This window comes from Oncorhynchus nerka, linkage group LG23, assembly GCF_034236695.1.
Source record: "Oncorhynchus nerka isolate Pitt River linkage group LG23, Oner_Uvic_2.0, whole genome shotgun sequence".
Taxonomy (NCBI): Eukaryota; Metazoa; Chordata; class Actinopteri; order Salmoniformes; family Salmonidae; genus Oncorhynchus; species Oncorhynchus nerka.
The window spans coordinates 18,652,081-18,679,494 of NC_088418.1; the positions used below are offsets into that span (position 1 = coordinate 18,652,081).

The window sequence follows — 27,414 nt, forward strand, 5'->3', positions numbered from 1 at the left end:
GACACAACCTGTGTTCGAATACCCATACTGACATACTTAATGAATACACACACACACACACACACACACACTAACTACGTATGAATTAGTTCATTTTAGTATACTGTAAACGAACGGTATCCTTTCAGTTGAGCGTACTAGCGCTACACCGGTCTCCCAGAAGTTGATGCTGTCGCTATGCAACCTCTTGTTAGCATAACAAATGACTAGCTAGACATTTTACAACTTCGGGTGCATTCTTCAATTCAATGCCAGAGTGCGCTCTGGGCGTTAGTAAATTCATCAGTTATTCTGAGCTCTGGTACACTCGAGAGTGCTTTGAAATCGGAGTAGCTAGCCAGAGCGAATTTACGAAAGCACCCAAATGTCCATTGAGAACACACAACTATACCACTTAAGAATGACTGGAATAATCAATAAACGCTGGGTAGTTAGTTAGATAGCATATAGTTAATATACTGGCAAGTTAAATGCATTAGTAGCAAACTAACGTTAGGTAGCTAGCTAAAATGCCGGTACATACTGCTGTAATGATATGCTATGTGGCTAGTAACGATAGCCTAGCTAACAGATTGTTAGCAAACATAACGTGAAGGTAATTTACTTGAAAAGTCATTATTTTATTTGTCAATTATTTACAGCAAAGAATTTGTATCGGCTCTCGTTGGACTTCAGCTGCATATTTTACGCCGTTTTCTGAAGAATTACATTACAGGCCCTAAAAACATGGAAATAGTGTCCACTGTTAGTATACTTCCTATTTTGGCAAATTTAATACGACATCCCGGAATTTTTGGCATTCTAACTATATCCATTCTATGACCAATAAGCATACTACATACTAAATTTACCTCAAATAGTACGGTTAGTATGAGTACTCGAACACAGCTACAGTGATGGGTTGCCAGGTAGAACAGAAGCTCACCTCCTTGTGCTCTTTCCTACATTTCAGTGCAGTGACGATGTCCTGGTAGGGCTCAGTGGGGAACGACACAGACTTGATGACTTTGGGAGGCGGGCATGGCGGCGCCTTGAACAGGCCATCGTCTTTGTGAGAGTTAGTAGAGTCCTTGCTGCCCCCGCTTGACTGGCTAGCCTGGTAGATAGAACGAGAAAGAAATGAGAGAGAGAGAAACAAGAGAGGATAAGGAAGGTGTGTGTGTATGTGTGTGTGAGAGAGAGTGAGAAGGGCAGAAGTAGAGAGTGGGTCAGAGGGAGACAAGCAGAACCACACAGTCACCTGCTCTCAGCTCAGTACACGGCGCTGCTGCTGATTCATGCTGTTGAACACCAGCCAACAGCCTCCTGCCCCTTACATAAGGCCAGATAAGGCCCAGTAAAAACACTCAGTATCACATCACACACAGGCTCCGAGTCTCTTCTAGCAGTTTGAGGGAAGGCAAGGGATGAGGGAGTTAAAAGGACCTGTAATATATGGCTAACATTACGGATAAGGAGGAGCGTTCAGAGCGGTACTAACATCATTGGTAAGACGGAGGAGCGTTCAGAGCCGTCCTAACATTATCGGTAAAGAGCGTTCAGAGCTGTGATGCATTTTTAAAAGGATAATGAATTCCAGGAAATGGCACGGTGCCACACATGCATCTAATGACATATGGAAAATGAATCAGACGCAGGGTGCATCCTAAAATAGCACTATAAAAAGGGAATAGGGTGCCAATTGGGACACAACGTGAAGTAGAGTGGCCTTGAGGTGGTAAACCACAGTGAAGAGGCCAACTGGAGCATCGTTTGTGGTGGAGGGAGGGTGAGAGTGAGGATGGAAAGGGAGTGTCGCATGGAAGTTATGGGTCGAGGGCATGGAAAATTGCATTAGTGTTCACCATGTTGCTGGTACTTGAACAGAGAGAGCAAGAGAGAATGAGACAGAAAATGAGAGTTTGTGGTGCAGTGTTCACCAACTGCAGAAATCTCATACCTCTTGCTAGCTGGATAGGCAGGCTGATGGGAGTGCCAGGTCTAGTATTTGGCATGGGGTTGGTGGGTGACACCCGTAACTAGGGTGGTGATTAGGGGGGGGTTACTCACGGGTGCAGTGGTTGAACGGAGTAAAGGTGGCGGGGGCAGCTCCTCTGGCTCTCTGTTCCAGTGTCTGGCATTGTACACAGCTTTAGTGGGAGACTACAGGTGAAACAGAAAAACATGAGGTAAGTCCATCAGGTTACTTCACATTCCATCACAGTTCAGCCCTTCCTGCTAGAACAGTGTTACTTAGAATACATCAAATGAGAATCATTGATCACCACACACTGCAACAATATGCTGTGTTTAAAAACAACTAAGCTGATTCAAAGTATAGTCAATATCTCCTAATTCGAGGTGATCTCTGATACTAGACGTGATCTCAATATCTTGGAACATAGCACCTCAATTCACTGGTCAAAGTAGAGCAGGGGTTCCCAAACTGTGGTGGCCCGTGACCCCATTTCGATAAACATTTCTTTGTGACCCCACCAAGTGATGTAATTCTTTAATTGGGACTATGCCAGTCTATTACAAATCAGTCTGATGGTACTTCTGACACTATTTTCATCTGAAAGAAATATGGTTTGAAGGGACTGAAATGCATCAGAAAAGGTATTGGGAAGTTCAGAAGATCATCAGGCAATGATGTTGTATGATTTTCTATGTAGAAAACAACATCATTGATTATGTTATTTTTCCCCCAGTCTGATTTAGCACCTGGTCTTGGCCACTCAATTCTAACGGTTTGTGGGCATTGTAGAGGGAAACATTACGCATCAAATCAAATTAAAATTAGTCACATATGCCAAATACAACAGGTGTAGACCTTACATTGAAATGCTTACTTACGAGCCATTAACCAACAGTGCAGTTTCAAAAAAAATACGGATAAGAAAGTATGTACGTGTTCATTAGTGTTTTATCTTTCAAAATATTTTGTAGCATAAATTGTTCAAAAGAGAGCCATATTTGTAGGAAGGAAACAGAAACCGCTGTTCACTATAAACGCATCTAGCGGCTACCGGAGGTGACTGATGTAACCCCGGTTCTATGAACCAAGGACAACTTTTCCCTCGCACCCCCATTTAGAGAGAGACGATAGAGAGAGAATATACAGAGAGCGGATTGGATACAAGACATCAGCCTTTGTTGGTTCCTATAACAAAGAAGCCCCAGGGAGAGAGAGAGAGAGAGAAACTAAATGAATGCCTATTAAACCACCAGAGGCAGTCAGGACTGCTCAAACAGCAGGACTGACTGGAGACACCAGCCAGCGCCGTGTGCATACACACACAGGCATGGGTATGCACACAGTCACACAAACCTCCTCTCTGCTTAAAGGGAGCCTATTGGCTCAGCCTGTTGCTGGGATATTAATAATGAATCAAAGAAAAATGAGAAATAGAACAGACATTGTTGTCTGAGGACAGAGCACTGCAGGAAACAATGAACGGAGACGTTCATTTAGTCACTCTACTCTTAACAATGATCCTAATCAAGAGGACACAGACAGGAAGATTCAACGCCCACCCCGCACCCCACCCCCATGGGAGTGTGAGCTCATGACAAAAGGCATTTTCTGTAAACATGGGCACTTATCGGTCACGCGCGCACACACACACAAACAAACACGAGAAGGTCAGATACAAGGAAATTAACACTTGAGCCCTCCCCAACACTGCCAAATTAAGTCATGTTTGACCAAGGCCCTCTGAGACTAATGCAAGTAAACACAGACACAGACACTTAGCAGAAGACTGAGGAGCTGTCATTTACAGCTGTAGGTGGGGTTCAATTAAACCATTCAACCAGCCATCAGCTGTTGTGCTCCAGGACCACTCAAGACAGTAACAGCAGCCCTGCTCTGGTCTTATGAGAGATGGGCAATTCCATGATAACGGAAATACGCAGAGACTCCGATTTGTCACTTTTAAAAAAAATGTATACCAATCAAAAAACATTTAAATCAAAGTTTAACCATAGAACAAGGACTACTTTTAACAACTTCCACCACTGAATATTTTACAAAAACATTTACAGGAAGAACTGTGCAGATACAAAGTTTGTCAATTGTCCAAAGTAGTCTTTGTGCATGTAGTTGTATGCTTTGTTAAACTGAAATCAATCGTTTTTGTTTGGCATACATTGAAGTGAAAAATCGGAATCCCGGCTTAGTGATTCCGATACCGTGGAACACACCACATGCAAACATACTTGTATGACTCATGACCACACCGTCTCACACACACGCGAATGCCATTAAACCTCAAATGAGCCTCAGATTTAAAAGCTGTCGTTAAAACACCAAAACAAAGCTGTGAAAGAAAATAGAAAAAAATCCACCTAATGTTCCTGCCAGCCATCAGCCAACCCAACCCTGGAAACCAGTTTGTTTTGTTAAAGACAATCACAGAACGTGTGGAGACAGACAGAGGGCATTACTATGTATGACTCCAACATGACAACCTACACCACACAATACTTGTGACCAGGGCCCCTAATGTACTTCATATATAAGGGAATAGGGTGCCACTTGGAATGTACACTACCACCAGCAAGGTATCTGACGAGATTATTGCCTCGTTCTCTGCCGTATTCAGCCCAGTCTTCTACGTCATGCTGTCGGTGAGCCACTGAAGTCATTAAGCCAGAGTGAGAATGATTATGATGAGGAGTGGGGGAATGCTGGGACTTTAAACACCTGTGCATCTCTACCGAGGAGAGAATTGGGCTTGACACTATAAATAACCTGTGGCGCATTCTTAGGGTTCTCTGCAGGATATTTTAACACGGTGATATCCCGAGAACGGCGTAACTGCCATATCCTGCAATATAGAGCAAAAAGGCCTTAAAAAGACAAAAAGATATATATATTATTTGGGGAGAACCCTGATTCTAATTGAATTACTTTTAAACCGTCTGAAATGAGTCACTACCAACCATCATTAACACCCACAACGTTAAACCCCGTGAGGAGAATAGCACTCAAGGTAGGTTAAAAATGTTCTTAGTCTTCCTGCAATCCAATGCTGCTGTTTTAAATCGGGCCAGCACCACCCACCCACCCAACCAACATGCATCCTGTTACCGACGCCTGGCCTGCAGAAATCATTTTCACGGCGCAATGAGCGCACACAAGCTCTCAGGTTCAACTGTTGCATGTATAAAAATGCCCAACATCCATCTTGTGCACAAACATTGGAGCTCAAAGCCAATCCAAGAGAAGGCAGGAGCCATAAGCCTCTCCTTAGGCAACAGGCACACAAACAGGAAGAGAGGTTGGTTCAGCAGAACCAGACACAATAACAGATTGAAAACAGGAATAGGAATCCTAGAAAAATCTATAAAGCAATAATAGCAAGACTTTTAGGAGAGATATGGGCCAAATCACTGCCTGGGGACAACCACCAGGGAGATAGAGAAAAAACAGCCAAGTTAACTAGAGGACAGAGTGAGGAAGATGGACAGACAAAGAGAGTTGAAAAGAGTGTGAGCAAAATGAGAGTCGGTAGATGTATCATATCCATGATTAATGTAGGAGAGCCAACCTGGCTCAGAGTCTAGAAGTGTGCTGTGAACAGAGGGGAGGGAAGGGCAGCCTTGGCTTGTCCATAGGCAGCAGACAGAGCCCTAACCAGCCTGACAGAGAGCTACTCAATAAACACAACACACTCACTGTTCAGCCACATCCACTCATCCAGACTGGAGCAGTGCTAGGTGCCCATATACAGAACTGACATGAATTAGTCAGAGACCACATGATAATGATGGTGGCCATTAAATCAACCTCGAACATCTGACATCAACAGATTGGCATACGGGCAACTCTACGGTAACAGAATGATGCGGAGACGCCGATGTTTCGCTTTAAAACGTACGTCAAACCAAACTCCATGCACACCGAAAATTCGACAAAAACACATTTACTTTAAGCACAGTGCAGATGAAAAGCTTGGTAACAGAATGAAGGCACAAACAGAGAAAACAGTCATTCTGTTACCAAACTTTGCATCTGCACTGTTCTTCCAGTAAATGTGTTTATTTTCAAATTCAGTGGAAATTGTTATAAATTGTCCTTGTGCATAGCATGTTAAACTTTACAATCATTGGTTGTTGTTTGGCATACATTTTAAAGAGACAAATACAGAGGCCTAAAATGTACATACACAAATAATGCATCAAGCACAACTGGTTATGCAGAATGAAAGAGGGAATTGTTGGATTATTATGCAAAACAGCAGCATTTTTTCTGTCATTTGTAAGCAAACCGCATGAGAAGATAGATTGTTATGCATCCAATTCAAATCGTTTTTTTGTAAGGGTTCTTTAGTTACAGGCTATGCCCAAAATGGCACCCTATTACCTACATAGTGCACAACGGGGCCTTGGTCAAAAATAGTGCACTATATAGGGAAGCGTGCGCAATTCAGGACATGTCCATGTAAACGGCATGCGCCAGAGTGCCACTTCACTACCCCTGCAGTTGGGCCAGTCGCAATAGAAAACACTGCCTTTTGATGACTCATGAATAGCCAGGTCCTTTTGGAGGGCTATTGTTTTTCAAATGAGTTCAGCGCTTTTATTATTTTACTTGCATGGAGTACATTACAGGGCTATGTATGAGGAATCTCTGAGCAGAAAACACCTCCAAAGACTTGGAAGGCACCGCGGCACTCTACAGGTTTGTAGTAGCCCGAATGCAAAAACAGATTTATGAGAATACACCTAAAATGTGCAAGTTGCCTTCACAAATAATGACTATATGAACAATTGTATGACCTATAACCTGTACTTAACAACCTCAACACATAAAATGTGTCTGATTTTTCCACAAAATGATTTCACATTCCATTCTAAACATGGCCTTGCTCTTAAAGATCAATAGTGGAGCACTTACAGATGAAGTCCATCTAAGCGAGATTGGAGAACGGGCATTACTGGTTTTCTGGATGAATAAAAAATAAAACAAATGACCGTTGCTAGGTATGCAACTCCAGCTAAATGAGTGGAGTCCCATAGGTGGGGGCGCTTCACACCTATTAGTACCTAGGACCAGAGACCTTCAGTGACAGCTGTCATCGCTCCATTCATCCACATACAAATAATCTAACAAGCCGTTTTGGCCTGGCATCTCAGCAGCTCATACAGAGTGTAGTCTACTCATTCTCTGATGAACGTTCTGGGTCTAGTTCATTGGGCACCAAACAGACTGAAACAGGGAGGGAACTACCTGACCATGTCCAATAAAAAGAGCTTTTTTGTTTTCCGTTGGAAAACATTTCACTGAGATGTGTCGCTGTGGCCTGATGAACACGATCCTGGACTTGAGTGCAGGGAGAGTTGCCATAGAACACTTCTTACCTTTTTGGGGCCACTGAAGATCTTCCTATTGGTCTCCTTGGATTTCTCCAACTGTTTTGCCTGAGGTCTCCTGGGCATCTCTAGGCCCACAGAGGCAGAGTTGTCCTCTGGGAAGTCCATCACATCTACAGGGGACATGCCAAAAGGTGTGTTAGAATAGGACGGGAACATCACAGTTCATTACCAAGTCCATAGAATTACATAAACAGAATCCTATCGTGAATTATAAGATCTGTGACGAAGACATTACTAGCCTAAATCGTTTGAGTATAGTAGATTTACATTTTAGTCATTTAGCAGATGCTCTTATCCAGAGCGACTTACAGGAGCAATTAGGGTTAACTCTCAAGAGTCGATGTTCGTGCCCCGCGGAAATCTAATTAGCGTCATTAAAAAAATCCACATCAAAATCCGTCAGGTTAAGCTAGACGTGTGTTTTTTTATTTATTTTTAACATGGGCTGCGTCTCAATCCTCTGCACTCGCCTGACGTCGGTACAGATGATTTGCCAACTTCTGTCTGTAGCGTCCGAACAGTTTGGGCTACACACTAATCCCTCTATGGAAAGGTGAGTCTCTCACGAACATGTCGGTTGTTCTGCTCTAGGATGCCCACAAGCCTCTGAAGACAAGTCTAAACAGTAGCCAGGTATCAGTTTTAAAAAATGAATGGAAGTATATATGGAGATACTTTAGGCACTAAACTAAGGGGTCAATACATGTAGTAAATAAATAAATGAAGTATTTCCCTCAGATATAAGACAAACACTCCCGGATGAACTTCCTTTTGCTTTTTTTGTGACCGTTTATCCATGTACAAAGCTGTTATTCTATGCATGTCTCTGGGCTAATAGCAGTAAAGGCAAATTCAAGGGTTCAAAATATTTTGACAATTTTGTACACTTACAGCAGCCCTAAAATTCCAAATCAAATCACTAAATGATCGTTGGTAACACAATTCCTTGTTGGCTTAGTAGAAACCCATATGTTAGCTTCAGCAAGGTGTACACTACATGATTTTGGCCACAATTTATACTGAACAAAATATAAAAACGCAACAAAGTTAAGAGTTCATACGGAAATCAGTCAATTGAAATAAATGCATTAGGACCTAATCATTGCATTTCACAACTGGTAATACAGATGTGGATCGATTGGTCACAAATACCTTAAAGGTAGGGGAGTGGATCAGAAAAACAGTATCTGGTGTGACCACCATTTGCCTCATAAATCGAAGCGCGACACATCTCCTTCACATAGAGTTATTCAGGCTGTTGATTGTGGCCTGTGGAATGTTGTCCCACTCCTCTTCAATGGCTGTGCCAAGGTGCTGGACATTAGAGGGAACTGGAACACGCTGCTGAACACGTCAATCCAGATCATTCCAAACATGATCAATGGGTGACATGTCTGGTGAATATGCAAGAAATGGAACTGAGACATCTTCAGCTTCCAGGACTTGTGTACAGCAACATGGGGCTGTGCATTATCATGCTGAACATAACGTGATGGCGGCAGATGAATGATACGACAATGGGCCTCAGGATCTCATCAAGGCATCTTTGTGCATTCAAATTGCCATTGATAAAATGCAATTGTGTTCATTGTCTGTAGCTTATGCCTGCCCATAACACCACACCACCATGGGACAGTCTTGTTCACACTGTTGACATCAGCAAACCGCTGATGCACATAACGCTATAAACATGGTGTGCGGTTGTGAGGCGGGTTGGACATACGGCTAAATTATCTAAAACAAGGTTGGAGGTGGCTTATGGTAAATAAATAAACATTAAATTATCTGGCAGCAGCTCTGGTGGACATTCCTGCAGTCAGCATGCCAATTGCACACTCAAAACATGAGACATCTGTGGCATTGTGTTGTGACAAAACTGCACATTTTAGTAGTCTTGTCCCCAGCACAAGGTGCACCTGTGTAATGAGCATGCTGTTTAATCAGCTTCTTGATATGCCACACCTGTCAGGTGAATGGATTATCTTGGCAAATAAGAAATGCTCACTAACAGAGATGTAAACAAAGTTGTGCACAAAATCAGAGAGAAATCTTTTTGTGCTTAAAGGAACTTTTCAGGGATTTTTAAATTTCAGCCCATGAAACATGGGACCATTTCAACTTTCAAGCGTGAATGTCAGAATGCTTATGCTACTTTACTGCACAGCTAGTAGCTACGTTAAATCTAAGCACATCCTTGTTTTTGTGAGACAACTTGGTATCTTGAATCCTCACAACCAAGTGAAGAATCGTGCAGTGTGATCCGTCTGTGCCACATCGTTTAGTGCGCACCACTACGTTGGCAAGACAACTACAGGAAAGAAGGTTGTTTAACGCGTGAAGCTCAGCGACGTTAGGATTTTGAAAGTTGTGTAGTGTCCACCAGGCTTTAGAAGTGTGTGTGTGTGTGTGTAGAGAAATCCATGTTCTTGAAATTGACCTTGACTGAGTCTGCCCTGTACCGATGCTGGTCTGAGTGTGTGTGTGTGTGTTACTACTGGCCTCGTCTGAGGCCCTGTGCCTGACCTGAGTGGCTGCTGGTCCGACTGTCCAGCTCCTCGCTGGCGGACAGGGGGCTGTCCACCCTCATCTCCATGGCAGCAGCGGAGGCAGCATAAGCTGTCGCTGCAGCCGCGGCAGCCCTCTTAGCCTTCCTCCTCTCTTTGGCCTGGGAGCCCTCGTCTTCGTCGCTATCGCTGCCGCTCATATCGTCAAAACCAAAATACTTGATCTTGTAGTTGGAGCTGCCGGATGCCACAGGGTCGGCACTGGCTTCCTCCTGGGTGGCACCACGGCCCGCTTCGTTTTCCTCAAAGCCAAAAAAGTCCAACTTGGTGTCTTTCTTGGTCTTGCTCTGTGTGGGTCTGAACCTGGTAGAGAGAAGCAGAGAGAGAAGTTAGAACAACCTACACATATCCAATGTCTGAGCAGGTGCGAGATATTGAAGGATGCATGTTTATCAGGAAAAAAAGAAAAATCCAAACACACATTTGAGAGCATAGCCTATACTGCAGTGTGCAGATTATTCCCACAGGGGGAGAGAAACATACCTCATTGTTATGACTCAGTGAAGGGAGCAGAAATAGCCCAAACATCATAATCTAACAACAACAGTGATTATCCCAGTCTAGCGGTAAGTAGGTAGGTAGCAGTAGGTCACCTGGTGGGTTTAGCTGGTGCTGGTTCGGTCTTCTTCCTCAGGCGGCCAGTCTCTCCCTGGTCTGTCAGGGGGGCAGCCACGGCGGCAGCGGGGGTGTATTCCTCCATGACCCTGTCCTGAATGGTGACGTTAAACACCGACAAGCAGGACGGGTGAAGCACTGTGAAGTCTCTCGTCCGCCCGCGGCCCGCCGGCTTGCTGCTGTTCTCTGTATTGTTGGTTTCGAGAGGGCCAGATCCGGGCCCACTACTGAAGGCTGTACTGGTGCTAGTACTACTGGTACTGTCAGAGTCCCCGGCCTGCTTGCCTTTGTTGGGCCGGCGGTATGTCCGGCAGTGGGTGCTGACCCTGAGCAGAGACTGGGAGTAGTCCTGGGACTCGGAGGGCTCGATCGGGATCTCAAAGTCCCCCAGGCCCACAACGTCACTGGGAGTGGGCTCTGTGGAGGTCTTGTCCTGCCTGGCCAGACTGAGACCATAGCCCCATTCACCACTCCACATTGACGAAGGGGTGCTTCTGGGGGCTCTGGGGTGGGGGAGGTGGGCCTCAGACCCATCACTGCGTCCCAGTTGTCGTAAGAGTCCTTGGCCTCGCTCTTTAGGGTGGTGGTCTGCGCAATAGGCTTCTTGTCACTTTCCGAGGCGTTGCAGTACCATGAATAGCTATGTTTTTCCACAGTCACACCCTCGCTGGACCAGCAGGGTCGGCTTGGCTTGGCTGGGGGGGGAAAGGCAATCTATTAACACAGTGTATTAGCACCACATTTTAAAAGTGCAATATGCCGAAATCGCTTGGGCATTTCCTGGTTACTAAAATTCTAATAATAAGACTAATTTCAGTTTGTGACACAAAACAAGTGTTTAGAACCATTGTACCATCTAAAACACTGTGAAATATATATTTGTATTATTTAAAAATAAATATAATTCAGATGTTTGAAGGTGGCGTACAAAAACGAAAGTAAAAGACGCAAAAACTAAACATAAGAGAAGAATAAAAATAGCACACATACGGTGCATTCAGAAAGCATTCAGACCCCTAGACTTTTTCCACATTTTGTTACGTTACAGCCTTATCCTAAAATTGTTTAAAAGAAATACCTACACACAATACCCCATGAAGAAAAAGCAAAAACTGGTTTATAAATCTGCACAAATGAGTTAAAAATAAATTAATGACATATACATAAGTATTCAGACCCTTTGTTGACCCTCAGTACTTTGTTGAAGCACATTTGGCAGCGATTACAGCTGAGTCTTGTGTACGACGCTACAAGCGGGAATTTCACCCATTATTTTCGTTAGATCCTCTAAAGCTCTGTCAGGTTGGATGGGGAGCATCGCTGCACAGCTATTTTCAGGTCTCTCCAGAGATGTTCGATCGGGTTCAAGTCCGGACCACTCTAGGACATTCAGAGACGTCCTGAAGCCACTCCTGCTTCTTGCCTGTGTGCTTAGGGTCGTTGTCCTGTTGGAACCGCTCTGGAGCAGGTTTTCATCAAGGATGTCTCTGTACTTTGCTCCGTTCATCTTTCCCTTGATCCTCACTACTCTCCCCCAATCCCTGCCGCTGAAAAACATCCCCACAGCACGATGCTGCCACCACCATGCATCACCATAGGGATGGTGCTAGGTGTCCTCCAGACGTGATGCTTGGAATTCAGGCCAAGAGTTCAATCTTAGTGTCATCAGACCAGAGAATCTTGTTTCTCATGGTCTGGTAAGAAGGGCGGGGGTGTATGCTTCATGATTAACAACTCATGGTGTAATCGTAACATACAGGAACTCAAGAGCTTTTGTTCATATTTTGATAGAGGTTGATTTTGCTGGGAGTTCATTGCTGAGAGTTGGTATGTTTTGTGAGTTTGTTGCTCAGATAGAGCTTATTTGATGTCCTTTGTTTCTTAGTTTGTTTGTGAAATTGTTTAATATTCTGTTTCATTTGTTCCCAGAGGGGAAGGGGAAGGCACCTAGGGAGTGCTTAGGCAAGAGGCCCGCGGGCATACATATAGCATATATAGCATGTAGCATATTCGCTGTCTAAGCACACTAGGTAAGACCTGGGCGGACCACCCCCTGTATTTTGGTTAGGGCACCAGGTGGTGCTAAATTAGGTAAGTAGTGGGTAGGCAGGTAAGATAGGAGAGGGGGGGCTTTGAGATTTACTTTCTTTGCTTTGGTTCCGTCCAGCCCCTTTTCCCCATATTACCGTGTAAAGGAATAAAGTCCTTGTAAATGGTACCACATTCTGCTTGTTGTCATTTTTACTCGCACCTACAGTCCATACCTTTTTCGCTTCACAGAGAGTTTAGTTGTAGCAGGGTGTTGCGTTCCCTCTTCATAGAGGCGTGCGTAACATGACCTAGACTTCCTCACAATCAAAAGCCACCCATATCTCCCAAGAGAATTCTCGTCGGTTATTGTCACAGCCGTATATATCCCCACTCAAGCCGATACCACGACGGCCCTCAAGGAACTTCACTGGACACCATGCAAACTGGAAGGCAACATTTATTAGAGCTAGGGATTTAACAAAGCAGACGTGAGAACAAGGCCACCTAAAAATCTATCAGCATATTGATTGTAGCACTCTTGCGGGCAACAGGCTGGATCACTGCTACAATAACTTCCGCGATGCATACAAGACCCTATCCCGCCCGCCCATCAGCAATTCTGACCACGACTCCATTTGGCTCCTCCGGTCCTATAGGCAGACACTCAAACAGGATGTACCTGTGATGAGAACTACTCAACGCTGGTGGGACCAATCGGAATCCACACTTCAATGTTGTTTTGATCACACGGACTGGGAAATGTTCCGGGCAGAGAATAATATCTATTTAGACTCTGAGTGAGCTTATAAGGAAGTGCATTGGAGATGTTGTACCCAATGTGACTATTAAAACCACCCCTATCCAGAAACAGTGGATAGATGGCGGCATTTGCGCAAAACCGAACACACAAACCACCGCATTTAGCCATGGAAAGAGGACTGGGAATATGTCTGAATACAAACACTGTAGTTATTCCTTCCACAAGGCAATCAAACAAGCAAAATATCAGTATCAGGACAAAGTGGAGTCGCAATTCAATGGCTCAGACCCGAGACGTATGTGGCAGTGTCTACAGGCAAATATGACTACAAATAGAAAACCAGCCGCATCAATGACACCAACATGACACTTCCAGACAAACTAAACATCGTTGCCCGCTTTGAGGAAAATACAGTGTCCCCGACGCGGTCCGCTACCAAGGAGTGGGCTCTCATTCTCCGACGTGAGTAAGACATTTAAACGTGTTAACCCTCGCAAGGCTGCCATCCCAGACGGCATCCCTAGCCACATCCTCAGAGCATGTGCAGACCAGCTGGCTGGTGTGTTTATGGACATATTCAATCTGTCTCTATCCCAGTCTGCTGTCCCCACATGCTTCAAGATGGCCACCATTGTTCCTGTACCCATGAAGGCAAAGGTAACTGAACTAAATGACCATCGCCCCGTAGCACCCACTTATGTCATGAAGTGTTTTGTGAGACTAAGGATCATATCACCACCACCTTACCTGCCACCCTAGACCCACGTCAATTTGCATACCGCCCCAATAGGTCCACAGATGATGCAATCACCATCACACTGCCCTATCTCATCTGGACAAGAGGAATACCTATCTAATAATACTGTTCATTGACAACAGCTCAGCAATCAACGTCATAGTACCCTCCAAGCTCATCACTAAGCTTGAGGCCCTGGGTCTCAACCCCACCCTGCGCAATTGGGTCCTGGACTTCCTGACGGGCCACCCCAGGTGGTGAAGGCAGAAAACAACATCTCCACTTCGCCGATCCTCAACACTGGGGCCCGACAAGTACTCCCTGTTCACCCATGACTTTGTGGTCATGAACACCTCCAACTCAATCATCATGTTTGCAGACGACAACAGTAGTGGGCTTGATTATCAACAACGAGACAGACTACAGGGAGGAGGTGAGGGCACTCGGAGTGTGATGTCAGGAAAACAACCTCTCACTCAACATCAACAAAACAAATTAGATGATCTTAGACTTCAGGAAACCGCAGAGGCAGCACCCCCCTATCCACATTGACAGCACAGGAGAAGGTGGAAAGTTAAGTTCCTTGGTGTACACATCACGGACAAACTGAAATGGTCCACCCACACAGATAGTGTGGTGAAGGCGCAACATCACCTCTTCAACCTCAGGAGGCTGAAGAAATTTGGCTTGTCACCTAAAACCCTCAAACTTCCACAGATGCACAACTGAGAGCATCCTGTTGATCTGTATCACCGCCTTGTACGGCAACTGCACCGCCCACAACCGCAAAGCTCTCCAGAGGGTGGTGCGGTGTGCACAAAGCATCATTTGGGGAAAAATACCTGCCCTCCATGACACCGACAGCACCCGATGTCACAGGAAGGCCAAAAAGATCATCAAGGAAAATAACCACCCAAGCCACCATCTGTTCACCCCACCAGAAGGAGAAGTCTGTACATGTGCATCAAAGTTGGGACACAGAAGCTGTTTTTCAGTCTCCATCTCAAGGCCATCTGACTGTTACACAGCCACTAACACAGAACGGCTGCTGCCTTCATACAGACTTGAAATCATTGGCCACTTTAAAAAATGGATCACTTGTCACTTTCATAATGCCACTTTAATAATGTTTACATATCCTACATTACTCATATGTATATATTGTACTTTATACCATCTATTACATCTTGCCTATGTTGCTCGGTCATCGCTCATCCATTTATTTACATATTTGTATTTATCCGTTATTTTACCAGGTAAGTTGACTGAGAACACGTTCTCATTTGCAGCAGCGACCTGGGGAATAGTTACAGGGGAGAGGAGGGGGATGAATGAGCCAATTGTAAACTGGGGATTATTAGGTGACTGATGGTTTGAGGGCCAGATTGGGAATTTATATATGTACACATACTTACTCCACCCCTTTACTTAGATTTGTGTGTATTAGGTAGTTGTTGTGGAATTGTTAGATTACTTGTTAACTTCTTCGATATAGGGGGCGCTCTTAATTTTGGGATAAAAAAACGTTCCCGTTTTAAACAAGATATTTTGTCACGAAAAGATGCTCGACTATGCATATAATTGACAGCTTTGGAAAGAAAACACTCTGACGTTTCCAAAACTGCAAAGATATTATCTGTGAGTGCCACAGAACTGATGCTACAGGCGAAACCAAGATGAAATTTCAAACAGGAAATGCCCCAGATTTTGAAAGCGCTGTGTTCCAATGTCTCCTTATATGGCTGTGAATGCGCTAGGAATGAGCCTACACTTTCTGTCGTTTCCCCAAGGTGTCTGCAGCATTGTGACGTATTTGTATGCATATCATTGGAATATTGACCATAAGAGACTACATTTACCAGGTGCCCGCTTGGTGTCCTCCGTCGAAATGATTGCGTAATCTCCAGCTGCGTGCATTTTCCCATTTGCTTCAGAGGAGAAACCAAACTGCCACGAATGATTTATCATCGAATAGATATGTGAAAAACACCTTGAGGATTGATTCTAAACAACGTTTGCCATGTTTGTCGATATTATGGAGTTAATTTGGAAAAAAGTTTGGCGTTGTAATGACTGAATTTTTTTCTTAGCCAAACGTGATGAACAAAACGGAGCGATTTCTCCTACACAAATAATATTTTTGGAAAAACTGAACATTTGCTATCTAACAGAGTCTCCTCATTGAAAACATCCGAAGTTCTTCAAAGGTAAATGATTTTATTTGAATGCGTTTCTTGTTTTTGTGAAAATGTTGCCTGCTGAATGCTAGGCTTAATGCTATGCTAGCTATCAATACTCTTACACAAATGCTTGTGTAGCTATGGTTGAAAAGCATATTTTGAAAATCTGAGATGACAGTGTTGTTAACAAAAGGCTAAGCTTGTGAGTGAATATATTTCTTTCATTTCATTTGCGATTTTCATGAATAGTTAACGTTGCGTTATGGTAATGAGCTTGAGGCTATGATTACGCTCCCGGATACGGGATTGCTCGACGCAAGAAGTTAAATATTACTACACTGTCGGAACTAGAAGCACAAGCATTTTGCTAAACTCGCAATAACATCTGCTAACCATGTGCATGTGACCAATAGAATGTGATTTTATTGGATTTGGGTGCCTTTTGGCAAACTCCAAGCAGGGCTGTCATGTGCCTTTTACTAAGGAGTGGCTTCTGTCTGGCCACTCTACCATAAAGGCCTGGTTGGTGGAATGCTGCACAGATGGTTGTCCGTCTGGAAGGTCCTTGCATCTCCACAGAGAAACACTGGAGCTCTGTCAGAGTGACCATCGGGTTCTTGGTCACCTCCCCGACCAAGGCCCTTCCCTTCTCCCCCGATTGCTCAGTTTGGCCAGGCAGCCAGCTCAAGGTAAAGTCTCGGTGGTTCCAAACTTCTTCCATTTAAAAATTGGAGGCCACTGTGTATTTGGGGACCTTCAATGCTGCAGAAAGGTTTTGGTACCCTCCTCAGATCAGTGCCTTGACACAATCCTGTCTCGGAGATCTACACACAATTCCTTCGACCTCATGACTTGGTTTTTGCTCTGACATGCACTGTCAACTGTGGGACCTTATATAACCAGGAGTGCCTTTCCAAAGCATGTCCAATCTATTGAATTTACCACAGGTGAACTTCAATCAAGTTGTAAAAACATCAAGGATGATCAATGGAAACAGGATGCAACTGAGCTCTATTACGAGTCTCTGAATAGTTATGTAAATAAGGTATCGTTTTTTTAATACATTCAGAAAAAGGTCTAAAACGTGATGACAGTGTGGACATTGACTACACTGGCTCTTGTAATTATTTACGTGCATTTTAAAACCTACTGGGTGGCACAATAATGGCTTTCTAAACAACTATACTGGCAGTTGAGTTCCAATAGGTTGCTACATACCACTTGCATTCAGATTCTGGTATATACCCCTCCCTAAGGAATGTTTAGGCTCGCTGGGCTATATGACTAGGGTAATAGTGCACAGAATATACCTTAGGACTAGGTTCCCCAACTGGCGGCCCGCGGCTGAATCTGGCTGATGATCCTTGCCTTAGTCTCCTCCCTAGGATAATTTTTGACAAGTTCCAAACTAATCCTTCCAAGGCTCGGAATCCCAAAATCAGTCACAGAAGATAGACGGTTCATCACTGACAAGAGCTGACACCTCAGTCCAAAATGTCCATAGAATTCAAAGTTCTTCAACCAAGGGAATTGAAGAGATTCATTCTCCTGCACTTCTGTATACTTTTTAGCCAGTAGTTCTGAAAGTAGCACCCACGAGGCAAAGGTAGTCCTCAAAAATTGCATACGACATTACATATGTGCACCACATGCAAACAAAATGGAAAAGCTGTCTAACAAAAAAAAAATCCCGAAAAGAGATACTTTGGCAATGAGGCCATATATCTACTTCCCCAGATTCAGATGAAAATGTGGATACCAGTGTCCAGTATGAAGAAAGTTAGAGGTAGTTTCACGAGCCAATGCTAACTAGTGTTAATACAATTAATCCCAGCCATTGCGCTAATGCTAGTTAGCAATTGCGCTAGTTAGCAACTTCTTAGTCCTAGCGCAATTATCCACAAGTTAATCTGACTCTGGGGAAGTAGATAAATGGCATTGCCAAAATCCCAATTACCCCTTTAACTGAGCTTGGCATATCAATGAGAAATATCCTATCACAAGAAAGATAGTAAGTAGACATCCTACATCTACATTTTACTTCAAAATAACTTGGGTTGTGTCATTAATTCAGGGTGGTGTGGTTTTTGCTGAGCATGCCAATACATTTGATGAACAGGTTGTTTTGAATTACCCTTCCACCTCTGTAAATCTAAATATTTTTTTAATGGGAATGTTTTTTTTTTTTAGAATCTTTTGCACTAAAAAAATAATCGGACTGAGAAAATGCCTGATTAGATTTCAATCAGAGCCGTAGCAGGCCTGGTTTATTATGCAGTTGGTACTTGAGGGATCGCTGTCTGGACACACTCTGAATGCAAAGACAATCACGCCATTGTCGCTAAAGACTGAGCACCTCGGAGTTAAAAAGTTTTCTAGATCCAACTAAGCTTTTCAATAATTAGCGACATAAAAAAAGGGCCGGAATGCTTTGCTTGATGAATCCTTAAACGAGGTTCAATAAGTATTAACATCAGTCTGACCGCAAGTCCCAGCTGTGAAAAGTTTCCTTTAACCCCGGATCTGCTCATATTGATTTCTCCACAAGACAAACAAGTAGAGAGTTTCTATGGCTGGACAAGTGAACACTGGGCCTTGGAGGATATCCTGGGTTTGTGTAGGAATGTGGCAGTGCTGTTGCTAAATGTGCCAATGAGTAATACTTTCAGTTCAGTTTTCAGACTGACAGAACTTTTACTCATCATGTGACTAGCGCTAACTTGCATGACAAAGGATATGCTTGTGGCTATTGTTCCATACCTGAGCCTGCAACTTCAATGCCTACAGAAATGTGTCAAACAAGCCCATTCTCTAAGTGACTCAAAGCCTAGACAACTTCCAGGGCCACTGATATGAATGACAGAGTCACAGAGGGCATACAGCCATATGGAGGAGTGACAAATGATGTGATAGTGTTTTTGCAGTGGACAAGGGCACACAACAGCAGGCAGCATTGCATTGAAACGGGCCCGAAACTAGAGCAATAAGTTGCTGCCTCTGGCAGTAAATAACATTCAGCGTGTCTGCTTAGCAATGCGGAATACAATCAGAACCACCTGCCATAGAGGAGATGGCCTCCTAAAACGAGGCTGTACCCGTCAAGTGGACCGGTTTCGTATTAGAGAAGAGCATCAACATAATGCAGACTGTAAATTTTGATGGGTTTGCTTCTCCCCAGCGAGTGCTTTGGGTGTAATCCACAAGAGCCACCTGCTAGGCTGACAGTTGGTGCCCATTATTCCAGTCCAGAGGGTAAGCTAAACTCACTCCTGGCAGCCTGTTGAAGCCTGCTCCAAAAAAACACTGCCAGATTAGATGTTTTTCTGTCCAAGATTTGGGCTATCAAAGTTTTCCCAAAGTCAAAAGCTTACAACGATGATTGTAAAGAGTTAAATTGCTGTTCAATTTAAATGACTACTTGTCTGAATCCTAAGGTCAGCTACCAATCTGCTGTCTAAATCAAATGGCTGGATGACATCATATGGTCCGAAATTAACAAGATGAATTGCAAGTGCATCCTAACTTAATTTAGCATTTTCCTTTTGTAGACTCACTAGCACAACTAATTTATTCTTTACAAATCTTTTACTATATTGGATTACTAATATTGGATCACTAAAGACCATCAAAATATTTGGTACTCAGTCCTATAACTACCTTAAAAATATATGTACTTGAAATCAATGACAGGAAATAACCGTTTCAATAATTATAACCGAAGTTGGCTGACACGGCACACAACATTTGATCTTAACAAATGAGTCCGCCACATTGTAAGCAATTTATCCCTTACACCCCCTGGAAGGTCTTCTGGCCCAAGATTTGATTCTACATTGGATTAGTAGTCCTACTTTGCAACACGAGGCTCCTCCTACCTGTTGTGGTGGTGGTGGTGAAGAACCTGGCTGTGTCCTCTGTGACCCTCAATTGGCTTCTGTCACTACCCATGCTAGAGGTAGCTTTACTGGGAACAAGGCTGCTCTGCTGGCTGCTCCTGGACTCCAGGCAGAAGCCTGGCCTCCCTGCCTGAGGCAGCTCTGCTGATGCCGGCTTGGCTGGGGAGGTCTTGGCGTGTGGGAAGCGAGAGGTGACCGTCTTGGACTCATCATCGCTGTCAAAGCCAAAGGGGTCCTCAGAGATCTCATCTGAGAGTTTGGGCCTCTTGGGCTGTTCTGCCACCTCACTCCAATGGCCCGGGCGCTTGGAGCTCACCTTGGCCTTGTATGTCGTCTCGCCCCATTTGGTGCTGAGCGTTGCTCTCTTGTTGGACAGGACCTCATCAAACTTGGATGATGATGATCCATCGCCGCCCTTACGGCTGTAGGTTTTACCAAATCTCGATGTCATTGTGGCATCTGTTTCATATTCTCTGGGATGGACACAAAATATAAAATGCATTAGTTGCCGTCATCATAGGCCATTTCTCATCAACGCAATAACAATATTGTGGTTGAAATGTACTTTTACTGTAATGGAGGGCTAGAAGGGAGCGCTCTTTCCTCTCGTCTAAAACAAATATCCTCATGCTCCAAGGCAGTGATTGGGGACATTGCCCTGTGTAGGGTGCCCTCTTTCAGACGGGACGTTAAACAGGTGTCCTGCCTGTGGTCACTAAAGTGCCCATGGCACTTATGGTAAGAGTAGGGGTGTTAACCCCAGTGTCCTGGCTAAATTCCCAATCTGTCCACCTAATCATCCCCAGCTTCCAATTGTCTCATTCAGCTTCAAATGGGCATAGAATACAACCTTTGTGTCAACTAAGGACCCCTTACACTTCATGTCATTGTGTTGAGACAGCCTGCGGGACCAACAATTGTGTGAATAATAACACACAGCTTTAACTAGGGAATCAAAAGTTTCCAAGTGAGGTATGCTGCATTTTCTAGTTTAAATATGTAGTTGTGCAGTAAAAGTTAGGGAACCCTTGCGTTAGTGGGATCTTTATTATCAGCTTGAGTAAACTGAGACTACTGCCGCGTTAGCATACTAACCGGAACTAGAAAACTCGGAAATGTCCGACTTTCTGAATCGTTGAACGCAGCACGTGTATGACTACAACCAGTTAACAAGTCGCAGTTTCCTCGTTCCGATTAGCACTTTAATGCAGCATCAACTGCTCTGGATGTGGCTAACGCAATGTGTGTACAACTAGCTAACGTTAGCAACAATACACCACAATTAGCTTAGCCACTATACAGTTAGCTAGCTAAATCAATCAGCTGACGTTATTGAAGAAAATATAGGGTGTCTAGCAGCAGTACATAGAAGCAACGTTAACGTCATCTAACTAGCCTCGATAATATCATGATATTGACCTAGGGAGTTGTAGTATTAATTTAGTGTTGATACCAAAACAGACCCATATGGCGAGCTAGCTAGTTGCAACGTTAGCTAGCTAACCAACTTAGCCATTAACGTCGTGTGAGAGTGCGCTGGCTAGCTACAGTTAGCTAAATAACGCCAACGCCATCTGCAAAAAGTTAAACGTCCTGTGCGTTGTTCATTAATATAATGATAGTTGGCTAACACTAACATAATTTAGTCATCACATTATCGTTGTGGCTAGAAAGTGAGGAAAAAACAATTTAGCTAGCTAAGTATAGTAACGAAATAGCTACTTGGCTAGTTAGCTATCAGGTTAGTATCAACAGACGAAACATGATTGACGAACATCCACTTTTCACATTGATTTGAAGGTTTAAAGTAGTTTGAAAATCACTGTATATTTCATAAAACGTAAGTGAATACAACCATACAACAGCCTCACTTACTAGGTGCGCGAAAAGACCGAACCACTCAACAACACTCCGAAGGCGTCCGCTTCCCGCAGCAGATTGGGCCTCCCTTACAATATAAACAAGGCTAAATTGCCTGTAGTAATGAAAGCTAGAGGACAGTCAACAACTACACAAAGTCCTGTGTTTTTTGTGTAACAAAGTTATTTTGATAATGTTGGTTTTACGTCTGATATATTCCCTTTTTGAAGCTATCTCAAACTCAATTGTCTCCTCCTGTGTTACACCGATGGCTTGCATTCGGGTTCCCCCTCCCTTTCGCTTCCAACCGCACTGTCACCTAGCCGCTAGTACACTGTGGTCCAATCAGGAAGCTACATATTTGGATGTGACAGTGAACTAGCGCTGCGAAGCAGTATTCTTCGTTGTGATTGGTTCAAAAGCCGACAAGACCAAACACCTTCGCATTTCATTGGACTGTTGGTGAGAGGCGTCCTCTTTGGGGGGTGTCGAAGCCGTTCATATATCGCTCATTCAGTGGTTGAAGCTCTTGGAATGTAAATAAATGTGCAAACTGAAGGCAAATTGTGTGCTGAAATGAATAATAAATCAATCAATAAAATTGCATTTATATTGTACATCTGACTAGGTGCTGGCCAATATCCCAAAGGAACAATTAGCCAAGAAAAACAAAAGTTGAAGACCTTGAAATAAATAAATTAGGCCCATATCTATGGATTTCACATGAATGGAATACAGTCTGGATGCAGTTTATCACAGTGCCATCCGCTTTGTTACTAAAGCACCTTATACCACCCATCACTGCGACCTGTATGCTTTAGTCGGCTGGCCATCGCTACATATTTGTCGCCAGACCCACATTGTCCATAGCTAATGCTTGCCCATACCCTAACCCCACCACCACCATGGGGCACTCTGTTCAAAATGTTGACATCCGCAAACTGCTCACCCACACAATGCCACACATGTGGTCTGCAGTTGTGAGACTGGTTTGGACATACTGCCAAATTCTCTAATACAACATGGTAGAGAAATTAACATTTAATTCTCTGACAACAGCTCTGGTGTTGTCAGAGCTCTCCCTCAAAACTTGAGATATCTGCAAGTGCTGTTATTGTAAAGTGTAAACGTCTAGGAGCAACAACAGCTCAGCTGCGAAGTGGTAGGCCACACAAGCTCACAGAACGAAATGACAGAGTGCTTCTACATCTGCATTGCTTTCTGTTTGGGGTTTTAGGCTGGGTTTCTGTATAGCACTTTGTGACATCGGCTGGTGTAAAAATGGCTTTATAAATCTGTGGCATTGTGTTGTGTGACAAAACTGCTAATTTTCGAGTGCCTTTTATTGGCCCCAGCACAAGATGCACCTATGTAATGATCATGCTGTTTATTCAGCTTCTTGATATGTCACACCTGTCAGGTGGATGGATTCTCTTGGCAAAGGAGAAAAGCTCACAAACAGGGATGTAAACACATTTGTGCACAAAATTTGACAGAAAATATATTTTTGTGCAAATTAAAAATTTCTGGAATCTTTTATTTCAGCTCATGTTTACATGTTGCGTTTGTATTTTTGCTCAGTGTAAAATGAAAGCCACTGGGATTGTTTGAGTGGTAAGGTGAAAGCAAACGACTGTAGATGAAAGCCGGGGAGGTGCATCTGCGACAGGCGAAAGTTGGACACGAATGTAGTTTTCCAACAGCAAGGCTTAGGTCAACATGGCAATATTGCCATTGTTCATACAAGTTGTTCTTTATAATGTCTAATTAAAAATGTCTCTAACCTGCATATCACACACTCATGAACTGAAATCATACATGTGTTCATTGTACAATCAGACTCAAATATTACATTCATTTGTATATAGGCTTTTAACTGTATGAATTACGTAGGTTCCTGTTTCAGTCATGTCTTTGGTGACATTCAATTGGGTCAAACAAAAACTCCCTAATGACTGATTAACAATAGAGCCTCCGACAATGCAAGCAAGGCTGCAGGCGGAAGTTTGGTGAAGAGCAACTGCAGAAACTTGGAGTCGACTGCAGTCAAAACTTGATGATCTTTGATCACATCATTTCTGTAAAGTTCATGCAGTCATCATGTAAGTCAGACAATTTTTATCCCCATAATGCAACACACGTTGAAAGGCGGTGACCATTTTGAATAACGTGATATGCACAAATGTGCTCAAAATAGGGAAGACCATAGTCCAAGACCCCTAGAGGGCGGCGTTCTTCCTGATGTGGTATACAGCCCCACAGTGGAGGTGTCATAATAACCATATAACCTAGCAGTCAAACAGGGAAATAGTTCCAATTGTTTTTCCACCATTCATTTTTCCCATAGGGGATTTATGAAAGACTTAAAATAAGGGCTGTGTTTCTGTAGGCTTACCCTGGCGTGATGTGTTGATAACCATTTTTACTTTCACCTCCAAAACACATAAATTCCCCTTACCTCAACGTTTTGTCATGCTGACATGAATTGACTAGGTGGATGAGTTCTTTCAAATAATTCACAAATGTTAAAGCTTAAAAATTCTACACAGCACCACTTACGATTGGGAATAATTAGCACTGTGACAACCAACCCTAAAAGACAACCAAGCTGGTCCCCCCTAGCCTGAGCATCTGCTAGTGTGCACTATGGATGGATCCTCACTATCATCTGGTATTCATCTGGGATTAATGCGCTCCCGGCGACCAGTTCATACATAAAGCGCCCTCCATTCAGGCTGCAAAGGCGCTGAGTTCCTCCTTAACTCAATTTCAATCCAATGGCTTGTCGGTGGAAAATAAATTGGGGAAATATGCATACTGTCTTAATAGAACACAATTTTCCACCACCATTTTGGGATTTTCTGACCATTTACAGATGTTGCACACCGCATGAGTCTGTTGTTTACCCCCTGTTGTTTACCCCCCACCATCAGGAAGTAGCATTAGCCCTCCTAGCATGGTGGTGGAAAATAGTGTTTTATTAAGACAGAATGCATATTTTCCACTTTTATTTTCCACTGACAAGTTAACAAACTGACGCCTTCGCAGCCTTCCTTCTTCTTCTTCTTCTTCTATTTGTTGCGGTTTAAACTGGAGTACAACTCCCTTATACTTTGTTGAAAAGACATCCAATTTGTCATTTGCATTACCAGAGCGACTTACCTTTACAAGACATCCAGTGGAACAGCCACTTTACAATACATCTAGGTCTTTTATACTTATCCTATCCTGTAAAAGACATCTAACATCTAACACTACACTTAAAATTCATATAAAATGAAATTAACAAAACAAATGAACACTACTCCACTAATTAAATGTATTTATTCCTACCTCATGCCATCATCCTGAAAGGATGGTACATCACCACTTAACACACCCTGTAACTCTTCTGATGTCAAGTCTCACACACCCAAATGCCTCTCTGCAGCTTCCACCACAACCTCAATTTTCTGGGACTTTCGTTCCATCCCTGCAGTACAGTTGATAACCATTGCTATAAAAGCTAAAAATCCAATCTTACTGAAACTTATATAACGTTTTGGCCTATCCCTCTACACTGAGATATCTCTACTACTCTCACCACTCTTCCCCCTTAACCCATCGTCCTCTACTTTCCCCACTGCCTCGGCATATGACAACTTCTGCACTACTCTACCTGCCTCTCTCACACGGGACATTTCTGATCCCCAGCTCCATGGGCACCCCTACAATTAACACATTCCACTACTTTCCCAAATACTACACATTCCTTTGTCTCATGCCCTTCTGCACACTTTTCACACCTTAGACCCTCCCTCCTACACACTGCTGCCACAGGCCCATAAGCTTGACACCTGTCATGTATTCAGCACATACGCTAGTACAGGATAACTTATATAACCAAACTTCACTTTGTCGGTCAAAGACTCTTCAAAACTCAAAAGAACAGACAATGACTCTTCTGTTTCCCTACTCTCGCCACCCTGTTTGCCTCACATCAAACGACGAGCACCACATACACAGGGAATCTTTCCCTTCAGCTGGTCAACTTTTAAATTTACTACTACCCCAGTTATCACTCCTTCCATTGGTGCCCTTTTCTTGAGAGGAAAACAATGAACTTTTCTTGCCCCCGTTTGTTTTACTCCGAGCGCCTTCTCCCTCTGACCAACAGAAACACAAACAATTATCACTAGACCACTTCTGGTTACCCTCACCGATTCCACATTACCCAATTATTTTTTCACCCACCATGAAACCACAAATGGATCAGCCAAAAGGCAAGAGTCCAATTTTTCCATAAACTTCACTCCTACTGTCACAGACTCATCTTTTTCCTGACACTCTGTGCATACCTCGGTCCCTGATAACTTCACCACACCTACCACTTCCGATACTTCACCCTCATTCACTTTGTCACGTCTTCTACCGAAGTTGGTCCCTCTCCTTGTTCTGGCGGTGTTCGGCGGTCGACGTAATCCGGTCTTCTAGGCATCACCGATCCATTTTTCATGTTCCATTTGTTTTGTCTTGTTTTCACACACACCTGATTTCAATTCCTTAATTACATGTTGTATATTTTCCCTCTGTTTCCCCCATGTCCTTGTCAGGAATTGTTTATTGTAAGTACTTGTACTACTGGTGCGCTACGGGTTTTGTAGCCATGTGTTTGTTGTTTTGTATGCTTTTAGTTTTATATATTAAACTGCTCCGGCTATTCACCAAGTTCTGCTCTCCAGCGTTTGACTTCCCTGCCACCAGTTACGCACCCCTTACAGAATTCCCGACCACTTATGGAGTCAGCAGGAATAGATGCCCCTGGTATAGGGGTCGAGGAGGGCATCCAGGAGTAAGCGAAAGTAATCCACCATCTCGGCGCCATCATGGATCAAGTTATCCAGACCCTGGACCGTTGGGAGAGACAGGGAGGTCCTCCAGCGCCTTCAACAACGCAACCCGCACCTCCACTACTCACTCCCCCTGCAACCGGTCCCAGTGGGATGCGTCTTGCCATTCCCGGGGAGTATGATGGGACGGCAGCACGGTGCCAGGGTTTCCTGTTACAGCTGGACCTATACCTGGGCACCGTTTACCCGGCTCCCTTGGGAAGGGAGAGGGTGACGGCCCTCATCTCATGCCACTCAGGGAGAGCTCTGGAGTGGGCCAAAGCCGTGTGGGGGAGAAGGAGATGCGGCGTTGGAGGACTTCACAGAGTTCACCTGTCTTCGACCACCCGCCCAAGGGTAGAGAGGCGGTGAGCGCCTCTTCCAGCTGAGGCAGGAGACGAGGAGTGCCCAGGAGTTTGCCGTGGAGTATAGGACCCTGGCTGCAGATGCAGGATGGAATGACAGGGCCCTGATCGACCACTACCATTGCAGTCTGCGCGTGGACGTCCGTCGGGAGTTGGCCTGCAGAGACACCACCCTCA

The 27,414-nt window shown here is 43.9% G+C and overlaps 1 protein-coding gene across 1 annotated transcript in view; it reads right to left on the reverse strand.

The window, feature by feature from the left end:
* Positions 1–22,313, reverse strand: part of LOC115106390 (wings apart-like protein homolog) — a 48,043-nt gene extending 25,730 nt beyond the window's left edge. Inside the window, 8 exon segments of the mRNA XM_029629072.2 lie at positions 926–1,096; positions 2,050–2,142; positions 7,348–7,472; positions 9,886–10,229; positions 10,520–11,039; positions 11,042–11,236; positions 20,124–20,617; positions 22,020–22,313. Coding sequence (XP_029484932.2) covers positions 926–1,096; positions 2,050–2,142; positions 7,348–7,472; positions 9,886–10,229; positions 10,520–11,039; positions 11,042–11,236; positions 20,124–20,595 — 1,920 coding nt within the window. The 5' untranslated portion in view covers positions 20,596–20,617; positions 22,020–22,313.
* Positions 22,314–27,414: the final 5,101 nt, after the last annotated feature.